The 18088-nt window shown below is 42.0% G+C and overlaps 1 protein-coding gene across 1 annotated transcript in view; it reads left to right on the plus strand.

Moving 5' to 3' along the window:
* ezrb (ezrin b) overlaps window positions 1-18088 on the plus strand; it is a 66445-nt gene that overhangs the window by 15830 nt on the left and 32527 nt on the right. Inside the window, exon 2 of the mRNA XM_080452648.1 lies at window positions 2806-2889. Within this exon, the coding sequence (XP_080308774.1) occupies window positions 2806-2889 (84 nt within the window). The remainder of the gene's footprint in view (window positions 1-2805; window positions 2890-18088) is intronic.

The following is an 18088-nucleotide window of genomic DNA, read 5'->3' on the forward strand; positions in this document are numbered from 1 at the left end:
TGTCTTTGTTTTAAGTTTCCTTTTTTCTTTTCTGAAACCGCTCCATAGGTGGCGCTAAGGAGGAGCTTGGGGGTCCCTAAGAAGACCCCCAAGAATGTTAGCCTACAGTGAGCTATATAGGTACAGTACACGTTGTGTATTATTATGTTACAACATGCACGTATACGTGCGTAATTACGCACGTGTAAAATTCCGCTGTTACGGTAGTTGTACCATTCAGAGGAGGGGGGGGCACCTTCATGCTGTCAGGAACCCCACAAATTATATGTAGCTTAATTGGCCGTGGACCCCAGAGAGGAGAGAGGGAGAGAGAGAGAGAGAGAGAGAGAGAGAGAGAGGGAGAGAGAAAGTGCATGGAATACTTCTGCAGACAAGTAACGTGCATTTACAGGTGGTCGCGGCTTGTTTTCATATAGACCTCGTTGCCACTAGCAGTGTTGCTTAATCTCTCGCAGAATCTTGCAACGCTGATCGCCCAGAACGGACGCTGAGCAGCTCGTCTGCAGAGGTGTAAAGTAACTAAGTACATTTACTGAAATGTTGTCTTATACATTACTCTGTGTCACTGTGATTTGAACCGACGGCAGGCGTATATAGTAGCCAACGCGAGAGTCTTCAGACTTTAAAAAAAAGAGTGGAAAAAAGAGGATTGTAATAGAAGGGTCGGCTTCTATTAGAAGGGAGGCTTTTAATTGCTTATTTCAAGGCGCTCCCGGTCATTAATAGAGGGCCGGTTTTTAATTGAATAGAGGTCACTATTAGAGGATTTACTCACAACGCCTTGCAGCGTGAGGCGTTGTGAGGTTGTAGATCGGCTATTTTTGAGCGCTATCGGTGTAGAGGGGGAAAAGACCAGGAGACCTGGTTCTGCCAGACTTCACATGACGTGTCAGCCTGTGTCTATGCCCATGAATGGCCGGGCTTCGCACGACGTGTGTCCCTTCTATGCCCATGTATGGACAGACTTTTTTGGGGGACAGAATTCTTTTGGACTGGGGCCGGAGGACAAAGTGACCATGCCCATGTATGGACGAAACAGGTACAAAGCCTCATATAAGCCCGACCCCTTGGGTCTGGCAAAAAGAGCAGACCACGTAAACAAAAGATAGATTAGATTAGATAGATAGATAGATAGATAGATAGATAGATAGATTTAGGGATTTTAATTTCTTACATTATTATTTATTCACCTTGGGGGGGTGGGGCGTGTGGCGATCGGGGTTGGGCATGTGTGTTTGTGTGTGTGTGTGTGTGTTACGGCTGCGGACTTTAGACAGACAGACAGACAGACAGACAGACAGACAGACCCAGGCCGTCGGAACACACTCACTCACACCAAAAGTAGCCGATCTACAAGGTCACAACGCCTGCAGCGCGAGGTGTTGGAGCTTGTAGATCGGCTATTATGGCAAAGAGCTTGACAGATATATATATATATATATGTAGATAGATAGATAGATTAGATAGATAGATTTAGGGATTTTAATTTCTTACATTATTATTTATTCACCTTGGGGGGTGGGGCGTGTGGCGATCGGGGTTGGGCATGTGTGTTTGTGTGTGTGTGTGTTACGGCTGCGGACTTTAGACAGACAGACAGACAGACAGACAGACAGACAGACAGACAGACAGACAGACCCAGGCCGTCGGAACACACTCACTCACACCAAAAGTAGCCGATCTACAAGCTCCAACGCTGGAGCTTGTAGATCGGCTATTATGGCAAAGCGCTTGACAGATATATATATATATATATATATATATATGTAGATAGATAGATAGATAGATAGATAGATAGAAAGATTATGTTACGTGCGTAACTACGCGCGTGGAAATAAATTACAGAAAAAAAGGGGGGAAAAAGTGTCAATGCGCAAATTGGGCCGAGGGGGGGGTCCGGGGGCCGGGGGGGGTCCCGGTGGGTGGGGGGTGGCTGGGGGGGGGGGGCACGCAGGTGGGGGGGGAAACAGCTGTGCCAGAAGACTGCAGATATGGTAGATTGATCGGAAATTGACTTGGTGCCATGAGAAAATAAGGAAATAAATCTTAATAAATTACAAAAAAATCATGACTGATACCAAATTAAAATATAACCTTTAAAGATCATATAAACATTAAAATGATAAGAATTGAAGTAAAATTGACAAAGATCTGGCTTAATGAAATCTCAACTTCAATGTGCAAAAAAAAAAAAAACTCTGCCACAGTCCACGGTCGGCGGGTCGGTAGGAGGTTGCTTAAAGGTCGGTACCGTCGGTACTGCGTCGGTACCGTCGACCCGGTCGCGACGCTTCCGTGGCAACGTCGGTGAAACCGTCGGTGCGTCGGTTAAAGGTCGGTTCTGTCGGTAGTCCGTCGACCCGGTCGCGACCGGTACCGACCCGGCCGCCGGGTCGGTACCGGTCGCGACGCTGTCGCGGCAGTGTCGGGTCGGTTTGGGATCTCGCTGTCTCTCATATTTTACATAGTACATAACAAAAAAAAGGAAGACAAAATTGCACACACACACAAAAAAAAACAATATTTCAGCATTTCATAAATCTGCAATATCGGCTATTTTCGCTATCCTAGAAAAAGGGCTTAAGTGCATCTTAAAGGGCATCTGTGTAGATTTAGATTTTAGCGTTGGCCATTCAAAAATAGCAGACATGAAAATGTAAAATTACAATTTTAAAAAAAAGGTTGGGGTCCCAGGGAGACACCAGATCCTCTTTTGGGCCTCGGGCTGAAAACGTTTTTGGAAACCTCCTGCCCGAGTCGAGGTCCTCAGCATGTGAACCGTTTTCTCTTCATGTGGTCCTGCAGGTCAATGTGCGCGTCACCACCATGGACGCTGAGCTGGAGTTTGCTGTCCAGCCCAGCACCACCGGCAAGCAGCTCTTCGACCAGGTGTGTATGTGCGCACTTACAGTAATGGTTATAACTATGAATCTATACATATTGCTGCTATATTGATTTTTCTGACACCAGTTTAGATATTGTCATACTGTTGTATGGAGGGAAAAGGTGAAAGGGGTTAGAAACGTTTTGGACTTGCCTAAGTGCATTTTATTACGGTGTGTGACTGAGTCCATGTTAAGAACACATTGAAGCATAAAAAAACGAATGGACTCGAATAAAAAAATCTGAATACATCTCTGAAATGGGATCTCGCATAACAAAATGAGATTCAAACGTATGCTTTCAGAACTGCTGCTGCATTTGAAGTCCTTACTACACTCAGTGCTAATTTACAAGCAGTTCATAAACTGCTGTGTGTGTCTATGTTTATTAACACAGAGAGAGCAAGAGAGAGAGAGAGAGAGAGACAGAGATCTCGGTCTCTCCTCTTCATCATCCATTATATCCAGGCCACTCCTCCACTTAATCCTTCCATTGATAGGGTTATCTCCCAGAGAATGGCGGAGGTGGTTTGAGGCCAGGAATGTTCTTATTATAGAGAATTGGCATGAAAGGAGTGCCTATTTCCAGGTGATTCTGATGAAAGACGGCAGCTTAACACAGTTGAGGAGAATAGGAGCGAGTGTTGAGGACCAAGGCAGTGGGGGGAAACCACAGCGCTGTTACATAACAACCAAGATGGCCGCTGGCAGACAGCTCTGAGAGGCCGCTACTGTGCCCAGTTACTGAGGGCAGCATGGAATAGGCCAGGGTGTGACCAAACATAGAGATTTCCCCCCCAGTAATGTGTATGTTCATTCACTGAATAGAAGGTTGTTGTATTTTAACCATGCATTTGGCCCACTTATAGAGGGCAACATGTGTACAAAATGATAACTATCAATTTGCTGTCGTTTGAGGCTCCCTTAAATTTAAGGTCATATCTGGTTGTTCGAGACCTTGGTATATGACAAAAAAATAGGTGTCGTTTCTGAACCATTATGCCTGGTGGATAGCTGCATTTATCTGGAAAACGCTGATCCAGTTGACCGTTTCCCGATACAATTTAGGCATTCAACAGACATGCTTAACCCATTAAGACCTACATTTTGGGGTCCTTGACATGAAAAAGTTTGAGAATCACTGACATAGTAGCATAAGTTTAAAAAAAAAACAGTTAGGATTTAGAAGATATTTTGTAGAATCGGCCTCAGGTCTTAATGGGTTAACCAAAGTGCAAGATCAGAGTAAATGGATTGAACCGACCCTAGTAAACAAAATGACAAATAAGACAAAACAATTTGAAGTGCTACAAAGTAACTAGGAAATACATAAAACCTGGCATCTGGGACAGACGTCCTGTGTTTAGCTGTTCATTGGTGTGCCGGTGTGTAGGGTAAGGGTTGGATCATGTCCTGATGCTGCGTTCACACAGGCAGATACAAAGATACAGTCTACCATTCATTTTCAATGGAGGCCAGCGACATGAAGATACAAAGCAACATCCGACGTTTGTAGCTGCTACAAAAGATACAAATTCAAGTTGAGCTGAGTTCAACTTCCAGATACAAAACTACAACTGTAGCTCCGATGACGCAGCGCTTGATGAAGTCAACGACCGTGTGTTGAGCAACACAGATGCAAAGCGAAAGTGCGACAAATATGCTGTGTATCTTTTTATCTGCCCGTGTCAACGCAGCATGAAGGTGAGGGGGTGCCATGCCCTTAAACTGCCTTGTAGGCAGTGGTGGAAAGTAACTAAGTACATTTACTTAAGTACTGTACTTAACTAAAAGTTGTTGGTATTTTTACTTTACTTGCGTATTTCCAATTTCCAATACTTTTACTTCTACTCCACTACATCGCGACGCGTTGTGAGCTTGTTGATCTGCTATTTTCAAATATTTTTAATACTTTTACTTTTGGTACTTTAAGTACATTTTGATGCCAATACTTTTGTACTTTTACTCAAGTAAATTTAGGATTCTGGACTTTTTTTGGATAAGGAGCTGGGCAGAAAAGTCGTCTGATCCTCCCAGATGTTCTGCAGATGAGAAGGAAATTCATCACTGGGTGATGTGTTTAGCTACTTTGGTGGGAATCCCTCTTCGCTGTTTATTTAGAGAGAACTGGCTTGACTCCATGAAAAGGGAAGCGCTAACACATCACCATAGCAGTGGCTCCTTGAGGGGGTTCCAGGGGGTCCCCCAGACAAATCATGGATACTTAAGAGCCAAATGGACCCATGCAGGTCTGTAACTCAGAGAGTGGACAAATGACATTTTTACACTCTCTTGAATTATGGGGGTCCGTGGCCATAATGCATATTACCAAACTTGGGGGGTCCTTGAAATTAAAACAGTTTGAGAATCACTGCAATGTTGAACCACTGAGATTCATTCATTGTCACACACACATGGAGGGAACATTGCAGCAGCACACGAATGCTGCGGCTATAGAGTTGAAAACTTTCACAGCATTACAGCACTTTACCAGAGGTTACTAGAAGTCATTGTCATTTACTGTTGCACTTCTTTAACCCATTCAATCCGGGAACGCATCTACAAATGTCTTCTAAATCCTAACAGTTTTCTGAAAAAACTTAAGTTGCTATAATGTCAGTGGTGCTCAAACTTTTTTATGTCAAGGACCCCCGAAATGATATATATTTGGCCCTGCCGACCCCCATCTCAACATATTTTGTTCCGGGGACCCCCAGAAGCAAAGATAGGTGTCAAAAATTTTCCTTTAAAAAATGCATATATTCTCAAATATTTGCACCAACTTTCAAGATTTTTCAAAATTAGCAGATCGATTGCTATTGTTAACTTATTAATCAAAGTTACGACAGACAACGACGAATATAATCACATATTAGTTTATTCAAATAGTCAGCCATACATAAGCCAATAACACAAGCTGAAGCAGACCGCTGCAGGTCTGCCTCGGATTTCACAGGATTCAGGGTGTCTTTATACATGAGATGAATGTCGTCACAGTGTAATCCAAGTACATTCATTAATGTTATTCGTAAAACACTTTACCCATCTGAGAGCTTTGACCTTTCCAAGTCCATGTCACATTGACTGGTCAAACCGGGAACCCCTGTCTTACATTTGCCAGTTCTTGTCTATAAGTAACCTGTTGACTTTAGGCTGGGATATCCTAATGTCCGAATCTATGTTGTGCTGTGTCACAAGTCATGCATCTTAACTCGTGTGTTTAGGTTCTTATTACTGTGGTGGTCCGTGTATTTTGCAATGAGTCTTTCACAACTCCAGGTATGACATTACGTTACTGAGCGGACTGGGTGAGAGTTTAGAGTGTCAGTTTGCAGCAGGCTGCAAACTTTCCCGCCTCTGACTCAGTCCTTCTGTCACCCTGTATCTGACCAGGCCTCTTACCCAGCTCTCTACTAATACATTCAAACAGTGGTAAACTTCATATATAACACTAAAAGACTACAACACTATGAGCTTGTATATATGCTATTTTTGAATAGCCAAAGTATAAAATATGGATAAAGTGGTTACACAGATGCGTTCCCGATTTGAATGGGTCAAGAGTGATGGTATTGTTGGCTGAGCTTGGGAGAGCTTATCTGAACGTAGTCTTCTTGGGAAGTGATTGTAGATAACAACAACCGTGTCCGTTTAAAATGCTTAGAAAATGTAGATGCTTTTGGCAGGTTTAGCGAGAGAGGCCTCTCTCTGATGCATCTCTATTTCCAGCACTGGGGAGAGGGAAAGGCATTGTTTTATCCACTTCCTGTAGAACTCGTTTTTCAAAAAGCTTCCTTCATGTAGGTCAGGTATTGGTGGTGACTAGTACATCAAGGGATTCCTCCCCTCTCTCTTCTGAAGCTCTCTTCTTGTTAAGAACAGAGAGTTCTGCCAGCGCAGAACGTCAAGTACATGAAGGAAATAATGATAATAAACAGCTGCATCAAACAGAGCTACAGCTTATTTGATCCTGATGTCATCTTTCTTATTGATGTACTTGTGTTGGGGGGGGGGGGGGTAGGGGGGTGTCCACTCACTGTGTCATGAAGTAATGCACCTTTTTGAACGATGGCAGCCTATAGGGGCTGCTCTCACAGTCACAATTCATACTTTGTCAAAATTCAACTGTCTTTTCATTTTCAGTGAAAACTGACTTTTCTCCGCACGGTCTGTAGGCCTATGTCCCCCACAAATGTAGACCATTCTCGGGCTCATGGTGCTACGTGCATTAAAGGGATAGTTTACCCCCAAAATGACTTATTTTTGATCGATTACTCACCCCATGGAGACTTGAATTCATGCATTTTTTTTTTTTTTGGCGCCAATAATTTGATTACCGACAGTGGTTCCGGATGGAGACACAAAGGAGACTCTTTGTGTCTCCATCCGGAACTGCTGTCGGTGAACTATCCCTTTTAAATGTATTCGAGATTTGTTCTCAAACCGCACACCTTGTATAACTTCCTGTCGAGAGCCGCCGGAGATCGGACAGGAAGGGCCATGGCGGTTATTAGACTTTGTCTCAGGAAACTTTTTAAAGAAGTGAATAGCTTCCAGACACAGATTTGTTATACTTTGGACGTGACTGTATATTTAGTGTGTCGGTGGATTTCCCCCACCGGCGGCACACTCACCCCGTCCCACTCAGCAGTGTGTCTGTGGGATGTGCCTCAGTTCCAGGCAGACACGGCTTCCTCTCCCCTGTATTAGTGTGTGGAGGGACAAGACAGTACGCTGAACTATTCAAACATTAGGCAAATAGTGTGGCTGAAGTCCAGTTATAGCTGTGTGTGTTGTTGTCCGAAGCCGCAGCAGCGCTGATTAATTCAGTTGAAGTTCAGCACTGTGTGACGGTACCGGTGGTCCGTCCCGAAAGCCTGTCTGTCGTCACTGACCTGATTTACTTTAACCCATTAAAAACTTCTGTGTCATTTTAGGGGGGATCCTAGCAAAAGTAGTTGATAAAGCAATCACAATCATTTTAACCACCATTATTTTATACTTTGGCTCTTCAAAAATAGCAGATATACAAGCTCACTATGAGCTTGTAGATCTGCTATTTAAAAAATAATAATATACATTTAAAGTGACATTTTGTAACTCAAATCTTTGCTTCTGGGGTCTCTGGAACAAACTATTTTGAGATGGGGGTCCGCGGCCAAATACATATCATTTTTGGGGTCCTTGACATGAAAAGGTTTGAGCACCACTGATATAGAAACATGCGTTTTTTCAGAAAACTGTTAGGATTTAGAAGACATTTTTAGAATCGGCCTCAGGGTCTTCTTAATGGGTACAAAAAAATGTGGGCTGCCCCTCGTGCCCCTCAGCAGCCATCTGCTGAAGAAAGACACTCAGACTTGCGCGCACACACTCGCGCACACACACAGGTTCTGTGGAAATGCTGAGTAACAGTAACGGTGAGCTCATTCCCAGGCACATGGAGAGAGGGAGGCCTGGCGTGGCCCCTGTGGTCAGCTCTGATCACAGGCTTAGTCCCCGACAGGGAGCCCTTAAAGTGGAATAGCTGCCACTCCCTCTACACACCCTCCTCCTCCTCTCCTCTCTCCACAGTTCTACTTCCATCTGCCCTGTGTGCTTGCTGTTCATCTCTCATTTAAAGCCGTGTGCAGCAACAGTTTGCAACACGGATCATTCACAGCCTTTACTGCCATTGGTTCTCAAAGTGGGGTCCGGGAACCCCCAGGGGTCCTTGGCGGGGTACCAGGGGGTCCCCAGCTAAATAAGTTTAATATAGCGTCGCAAGCATTTTAACCACTTTATCCATTATTGTATACTTTGGCTATTAAAAAATAGCTGATCTACAAGCTCATAGCTCGGTACCGAGTGCCGCACTATGAGCTTGTAGATCTGCTATTTTTGGAAAATCTTGAAAATGTGTGCAAATCTTTGAATATATATACGTATTTTTAAAGACAACATTTGTAACTCAAATCTTTGCTTCTGGGGGTCCCTGGAACGAAATATTTTGAGATGGGGGTCCGTGGCCAAATACATGTAATTTTGCTTTTCTGAACAGAGCAGCGATCATTTCATCATCGAATGTGATCATTGACTGTGCCATGTTAATTCTACATTAATTAATTAATTAGACGACCAATGCAGACTTACCCTGGTAATTCGTCCTTGTGTATTTGTTACTGCCTAAAATGCCCAAATTATACATGCACAGATAAAATATGAACCACTTAAGCCTTAGCACTGTCGTACGATGAGAACAGCTTGAGCTTGAACAGATGGAGCTTGTAGATTGGCTGATTTTCGCTGCGCTAACACCGGCGTATAGGCCTTGAAGTTATTTTTGTCTAATTTCGCCTACAACGACGGCATGCCCCAAACTAGCTAGGGTTAATGTGGTTAAGAAATGTGTTTAAAAAAGCCCAACAGTGTTGCATCAGAATGTCTCCTTCAGTGATCTCCGTCTTTACACACAATAAACGAGTGGTTCTTACGGTAATGGGGGCCCATTTCCTTTTGGGGCCAGTACCCCCCACCCCCACCCCCCTCTCCCTTTTAGTCTGTGGGGGCGTCTGTCTCCGTTTGGGGGCCTCTGTCTGGAAATGCCCCTCCCTTCCCCTCCCCTCCTCCTCCCGCTCAAAGAGAAACCCCTCGTTACTCAGCCCGGAGGATTCAGTGAGTAATGCCGTTTCCAATGAGGTGGCATTCCTCTCTCTCGCACCACAGAGCCCATCTCGTAAAAAAAAAAAAAAAAAACAGCAGAGAAAGTTTCGCTCTCAGTCAGACTGTTCTAGCCCATTAAGACCTGAGGCCAATTCTACAAAATGTCTGTTTTTTAGAAAGTCTTCTAAAAACTTTTTTGAAAACTATGTCAAACTATGTCAAGGACCCCAAAATGTTTATGTATTTGGCCAAGGACCCCCATCTCAAAATATTTTGTTCCAGGGACCCCCCGCCCAGAAGCAAAGATTTGAGTTACAAATGTTCGCTTGAAAAAATATTTGCACAATTTTTAAAGATTTTTTCAGATCTACAAGCTCATAAGCTTGTAGATCTGCTGTTTTTCATTAGCCAAAGTGTAAAAGAATGCTTTTTTTTTTTAGCTCAAATAAAAAAATGACACAGATGCGTTCCCGGTCTTAAAGGGCTAAGCAAGGCTTTCAGTCTGAGACCCCCCGCGGGCTTCGACGGTGTGTAGCGATGGCACGCGGCCGCATCACATGGAAACCCCAAAACGGAATCACCAAACTTTGACCTTCCGCCCCGGGGGCTGACTGCCATCCGTGCTTCTCACAATATCACTGAATCTCTCAAATTGAGCATTCGGAGACTTTGACTGTAAATGTTTACCTTTCGTTTAATCATTGGCGGAATAGAGTAGACTGGCATGCCAACTCATAACTCTTTCGGGTTCAAATGAGGCACTGTCACGGAGCTTCAATACACAGTCTGTGTGGGCTGCTGTGTCTCCTGTTCCATTAAATTTCATCTACAGGTATACAGTGTATGTATAACCTGACCGTTTACTAAGCGTATGCATGTTTTAGGGCTGGTAAATTAATATTCGAATTTCAAATATTCCTCGAATATGGGGAAAATATGTATATTAGATTTTTTTTTGTATGTTTAATTGACAGGGACAATACAAAAAACAATGTATCAAGTTATGAAAACTAACGAAATATATGTTTTATTGGATCCGAGCACTTGTTTTTGTATTGTCCCTGTCAAATAAACATATACAAATATATATATATATATATATATATATATATATATAATTTTTTTTTAATTTTTTAAAAATTATATTTATGATAATATTCGAATATATTCGAATATCTGCCAATTTCTAAGACCAATATTCGAATATAATTTCGGAGGAAAGTTGCCAGCCCTAGCGTGTTTTCAGGTTCGATTTGTTGCAGGAATGGATCTTATTGCAAGACTTATTACAGTTTTTCAGGCAATTTTTACAGAGGGAAATGTTTACTTGGTCAAAGTTACTTATCGGACAGTGCTATGGTTGTACCAAACCCCTGTGGCTTACAGTATCCCTGGTGAACAACAATCCTTCACTAAAGATATCTGTTTAGAGAGTCTCTCTCTTTGACTCTCTCCCTGTGGATCCCAAAGCAAAGTCGCCCATGAAAGGGCCGATTGTGTTGCGATGCCGTTGGAGTTTCGTTACAGGTGAGATCCAGGCAGAAGTGCTCTCTCGTTTCAGGCCCACTAGTGCTCGTTGTTGCGCTAAATAAAAAAATAAAAAACTCCGTCCCTTAAAAAAGCTCCCTGAATCCAAGCCATTCATCTCTAGTCTCTTTGCACCCAACTGGCTACCCCGGACACATATTGGGTGTCAGTCCCTAAGAGGGGGGTGTTTGATTTTAATTTTAACCTTGGCCGGAGCTTATCAGATGGAATGGGGCTTGGTCCAGCCAAGTGCCTGTATGTTGACTAAAAATTCACCCGGGCAACTTAGCACCCCACCTGGTGACTGGGTGGGGAATTTGGCAGAGCTGCATTCAAAAAGGGCCTGGCACAGTCTCTCACACACACACACACACACACACACACACACACACACACACACACACACACACACACACACACACACACACACACACACACACACACACACAGCAGCCCTGTTTGAAAACGGCTTAGAGCTTCTGGTCGGTGAGGTTTGTTTCATTCAGTGGAAAAATGTTGCTCTCCCTACGAAAGAGATTTTCTTCCAGGGCTTTTTTTTTAACTTTCTGGCTTTCTAGGTTACCAAAACAAAAAGTCACATCTTCAGAAACAAGAGGGTCACAAAAATATACAGTTGGGTTTGATTCTCCTGTAAGCTGTACGTTTGGAGTGCGTTCATAATCCTTTAGTTTCTTTCTTTTGGGAGAAAATTTGTGTGCTCTTGAGTTGTATCTGGCAGGCTTGGTTAGAAAGTACACAGTAAAATCTCTTACGACACTGTAAAATCCTCCCGTGTTCATTTAACTCTGACTTTTACCATTAAAAGTAAAAGTCCGGAATTCAAAATGTACTTGAGTAAAAGTGCAATAGTATTGGCATCAAAATGTACTTAAAGTACCAAAAGCAAAAGTACTCATTATGCAGTATGTCCCATTTAAAGTTTTCAAATGTATAAACATCTTTTGAAATTAGCAGATCTATGAGCTCACAATGCGTCGCTTGTAGATCGGCTATTTTCAAATGGCCGAAATGATTAATGTATGTTTTGAAATAATAATCAACATCTACAAAGTAACTAGTAACTAAAGAGTAAGTAAAAGTATTGGAAATTGGAAATGCTCAAGTAAAGTACAAATACCTCCAAAATTGTACTTAAGTACAGTACTTGAGTAAATGTACTTAGTTACTTTCCACCACTGACTGTATGTTGGCCCTAAGCTCTCTCTGTCTGTGTTCCAACATGGACACAGGATGCTAATCACGCAGCACGCCCTAATAATGCACTTCAGCAGAGTACATTATCACTACTCCTACTCGCTGCTCAAACAATAGCACTTCATTGTTTCCGTCTAACTCTTCTAATTAGTGTGGTTGCCCTAACAGGGCAACCAGACTATAGTACTTGATGAACTTTAATAATCTTCTTCCGGATAAACAATACTTTGGCACACTACTCCTCCCACAGTTTTTCCCCCCCAATTTAGTGCCATATGTCAAAATGACCGGCCTCACCGGGAATCGTGTGCTTGTATTTTGCTAAGAGATTGGTTACATAGTTTTATTGATATTGATTTATTAGTGCATTAAATGTCCCCATCCACTTTAATGGAAAAGTAAAAAAACTCAAATTCAAGTATTTCTTTCTCAGAAACTGTAAGAGCTAGAGTTACCAGATTTGGAGGGGAGGTTCATAATTTAGTGCAAAATTATTAAAAAAATAATTACACCAATCGGCCTGATGGTGGCGCTATAACAGCCCACTTTACGTTTTGGCTTATAACTCTTGAACCGTTGGTCTTAAAATAAAAATATTTTTTCCCCTAGATTCCTTGGGTCATTACGCAACTCCCTATATAGGCCACGCCCATTTGCGTCAGGTTAGATTTTCCGCCATTTTGAATTTTCTTCAAAACACACTTTTTGCACCTTTTCCTAATTTTTTTTTCCCAAATCTCACAAAAATCGGTACACGTGATCTATGGACTCATGCGATAAACCTATCCAAACGGCATTTTGATAGTCCTTACCGTTCGTCCGTAATTGGCTTCCAAAGTTAGTGGGAGGAGCCCGTTTTACCAAAAATGCCAAAAATCACGAACGAAACGTCCAATCGATCCCAAATTTGAATCACATGTCGAGGGTGGTTTACTCAACGAATCCCCAAAAGCATTTCCACTTTGACCCATAGGGGGCGCCACAACTGTGCAAAACGTAACCGTTTGATGCAAAACATGATTTTTGGGGGGATCACTCCTCTCAAATTGAAAAGCAGGTGATCTCAGGAGTGACATGACGATGTCATTGGCCCGCTACATTTGTGGGAGGGGCTTATTTATTTTAGTGGGAGGGGCCTATTTCTTCAAATCAAAACGCCATGTATCACGAACACAGGATCCAATCAGCACCAAATTCGAATGGCATGTCACGCGGCCTCCGATGGTATTCCTCCAAGCATATTCCTCAAGTCCGGGCGGCGGCAACCTGCGACCGGCGTCGGCGCAACCACACTTTGCAATTGCCCTGAATTGCGACGCGTCTAGTTAGTGTGGTTGCCCTAACAGGGCAACCAGACTATTGTTCTTGGTTAACTGAAGCACGCAATACTTTGGCACGCTACTCCTCCCACAGTTTATTTTCCCCAATTTAGTGCCATATGTCAAAATGACCGGCCTCACCGGGAATCGTGTGCTTGTATTTTGCTAAGAGATTGGTTGCATAGTTTTATTGATATTGATTTATTAGTGCATTAAATGTCCCCATCCACTTTAATGTAAAAGTGAAAAAACTCAAATTCAAGTTTTTTTTTCTCAGAAACCGTAAGAGCTAGAGTTACCAGATTTGGAGGGGAGGTTTATAATTTAGTCCGAAATTATTAAAATAATAATTGCACCATTCGGCCTCATGGTGGCGCTATAACAGCCCCCTTTACGTTTTTGCCTATAACTCTTGAACCGTAGGTCGTAAAATCAAAAAATCTTTTCCCCTGGATTCCTTGGGTCATGACGCAACTCCCCATATAGGCCACGCCCATTTGCGTCTGGATAGATTTTCCGCCATTTTGAATTTTCTTCAAAACACACTTTTTGCTCCTTTTCCTACAAATTGTGTCCAAATCTCACACAAATCGGTACAGGTCATCTATGGACCCATGCGATAAATATATCCAAACGGCATTTTGATAGTCCTTACCGTTCGTCCGTAATTGGCTTCCAAAGTTAGTGGGAGGGGCCCGTTTTACCAAAAATGCCAAAAATCACGAACGAAAAGTCCAATCGATCCCAAATTTCGCGACCGGCGTCGACGCAACCACACTTTGCAATTTCCCAGAATTGCGACGCGTCTAGTTCTCCCTGTTCTGTCACGGTGTGTTGCAACACAAGAAGAGAGAGAGAGACGCGAACAAACTTATCCTGAAATGGAAGTTAAGACGACACGATTAACCCAGATTATTATTGAAAAAAAGAATTGAAAACTTATTGGCAACCTGCGCGGCTGCCTGTAATGAAATGTGATTATTAGTGTGGTTGCCCTAACAGGGCAACCAGACTATAGTACTTGATGAACTTTAATAATCTTCTTCCGGATAAACAATACTTTGGCACACTACTCCTCCCACAGTTTTTCCCCCCCAATTTAGTGCCATATGTCAAAATGACCGGCCTCACCGGGAATCGTGTGCTTGTATTTTGCTAAGAGATTGGTTACATAGTTTTATTGATATTGATTTATTAGTGCATTAAATTTCCCCATCCGCTTTAATGTAAAAGTGAAAAAACTCAAATTCAAGTATTTTTTTCTCAGAAACCGTAAGAGCTAGAGTTACCACATTTGGAGGGGAGGTTCATAATTTATTCCAAAATTATTTTAAAAAAAATCACACCAATCGGCCACATGGTGGCGCTATAACAGCCCCCTTTACGTTTTGGCCTATAACTCTTGAACCGTAGGTCGTAAAATCAAAATTTCTTTTCACCTGGATTCCTTGGGTCACGACGCATCTCCCCATATAGGCCACACCCATTTGCGTCTTGATAGATTTTTTGATATTGATTTATTAGTGCATTAAATTTCCCAATCCACTTTAATGGGAATTGCAAAAACTCCCATTCAAGTATTTTTTTCTCGGAAACCATAAGGGCTACAGTTACATGACTTGGAGGGGAGGTTAATAGTTTATTGCAAAATTATTAAATAAATAATTACACTAATCGGCCACATGGTGGCGCTATAACAGCCCCCTTTACGTTTTGGCTTATTACTCTTGAACCGTATGTCGTAAAATCAAAATTTATTTTTCCCTGGATTCCTTGGGTCACTACGCATCTCCCCATATAGGCCACGCCCATTTGCGTCAGGATAGATTTTCCGCCATTTTGAATTTACTTCAAAACACACTTTTTGCACCTTTTCCTACAGATTTTTTCCAAATCTCACAAAAATCGGTACACGTGATTTATGGACCCATGCGATAAACCTATCCAAACGGCATTTTGATAGTCCTTACCGTTCGTCCGTAATTGGCTTCCAAAGTTAGTGGGAAGGGCCCGTTTTACCAAAAATGCCAAAAATCACAAACAAAACGTCCAATCGATCCCAAATTTAAATCACATGTCGAAGGTGGTTTACTCAACAAATCCCCAAAAGCATTTCCACTTTGATCCATAGGGCGCGCCACAACTGTGCAAAACGTAACCGTTTGATGCAAAAACATGATTTTTAGGGGGATCACTCCTCTCAAATTGAAAAGCAGGTGATGTCAGGAGTGACATGACGATGTCATTGGCCCGCTACATTTGTGGGAGGGGCCTATTTATTTAGTGGGAGGGGCCTATTTCTTAAAATCAAAACGCCATATATCACAAACGCAGGATCCAATCAGCACCAAATTCGAATGGCACGTCGCGCGGCCTCCGACGGTATTCCTCCAAGCGCATTCCTCAAGTCCCGGCGGCGCCGACCTGCGACCGGCGTCGGCGCAACCACACTTTGCAATTTCCCAGAATTGCGACCCGTCTAGTTAGTGTTTAGTTCTGAGTCTGTTAAGTCTGTTGTCGGCTACCAGTGATGGAAAAAGTACTCAAATGTTTTACCTTAAGTGAAAGTATCAATCCTGCAATGTAGAAGTATACTCTGTTACAAGTTGAAGTCAAAATTTACTTGAGTAAAAGTACCAAAGTATTGGTTTCAAAATGTATTTCAAGTACCAAAAGTAAAAGTACTGAAATGTTTGAAAATAGCAGATCTACAAGCTCACAGGCTCACAACGCGTCGCGAGCTTGTAGATCGCTATTTTCAAATAGCCTAGGTATAAAATAGGGCGTAAATGTATGTTTTATAATGTAATAATTTATATCTGAAAAATAACTAGTGACTAAAGTTTTCAAATAATTGTAGTGGAGTAAAAGTACAATATTTGCCTCTGAGATGTAGTGGAGTAGAAGTAAAAGTACTGAAAATTGGAAATACTCCAGTAAAGTAAAAGTACCTCAAAATTGTACTTAAGTATAGTACTTGAGTAAATGTACTTAGTTACTTTACACCACTGTCGGCTACATAGTTCTCTGTTACAGACCCTAGAGATCTACTGTAAAGGTCCGTTCACATTAGATGCAACACTATTATTTTTACCCTGTCCAGTGTGAATGCAACCTTAAAGGTCCTTACACACCGGGGTGATTTTTTCGTGCGAATAATACGCTTTTTTTAAAAACCTTATAAAGTCAATGTAGCGTACATGGCGCGAAAAAGCGGAAAAGCGAAGCGAAAAAGCGTCTTTTAATTATTCGGAACGAGTCCGAATTTTGCGTATATTCGCCACATTCGCCGGTGTGTAAGGACCTTAAGACCTCAAAGCTGCACTATGTAACGTTCCTTTCCCTGGATTTGAACCCGGTTTCCCTTCTTTTTTTTTTACCATTGAGTTAATAGAGCCTTGCCTGCTTGCTCAGGGGATAAATAGAATCTTGACCTTCAGGTCAAAATTCGTGTCAGATCATGTGTCTAGGTGAGACATGACCTTTGACCCGATTTAAATGTCTCAATTGAAGAGCAGGGGGACAAAATACAACCACCCCAATTGTTATAAGTTATATTGTATTAACCTACTCTACCATACAGATTGGTCAAGATAGAAATGTATTCATTAAAGTTGACATAGTGTTGTTTAACAACAAAACAACCAAAAGGTTTGGTTGTATGCATTCAGCATTCCTTTCTTTCTGTATCAAAGATTAAGATATTTAAATACTTTATTTGTCACATACTCATGTGTGAGCAGTGAGGTATTGCTGGGAAGTGTTACGAGTAATGTCCAGCGTATAGTACAAAATATAATACAAGATAAATAATTGTTTAGTTAGAATACAGTTGCTACTGGCACAGTTTGAAGCTCTTATCCAGAGAGACTCACAAGTGCGAGATCAGAGTCAGCAGAATAAACATGAACGCTAGTCAACAAACAACGGGGTAAACAGTCACATAAATACAGCGCAAAGAGAACAATGTAGTAGCTCAAACAAACTAGGATACTACAGGGTAAACATCAAACCTAGCATCTGTCTAAACGACATGCTACTTGCATCTAAATGACATTCTTGACATTTGTGGTCAAGAAAAAACACAAATCTAATATATCGTCTTTTTCGGGTGTAAAAACCTCATATGTCCAAAACTGTTACTTTTCAGGATTCAAATTCAAAAATAGCACAAGTAACAGATATACTGTACAAGCTCAAAAGTTTCAAGCTTGTAGATCTGCTACTTTTTATACTTTTGTTTGACACTGTACTATGATCAAGTATGGCATCAGTTTACGAAAAAACACAAAAAGTTAAAATACGGAGATAAGAGGTTTCTTCCCGACAGCAACGATATACTAGTAATCAAGTTGAACTGTTGAATAACTAACTTGTAGTTAGAACAAAGTTCTTCTGGCAGTTTTAAACAGGGTGAGAAGGTACAGTAAGTTATTAAGAGCTGTCATTCAATCAGAAAACACAGAGCGGTTTGGACCTTACAGGTTCTTCAGGAGAAGTGTT

The sequence above is a fragment of the Gymnoscopelus braueri genome (assembly GCF_963280865.1).
Source record: "Gymnoscopelus braueri genome assembly, chromosome: 16".
In the NCBI taxonomy this organism is placed as follows: domain Eukaryota; kingdom Metazoa; phylum Chordata; class Actinopteri; order Myctophiformes; family Myctophidae; genus Gymnoscopelus; species Gymnoscopelus braueri.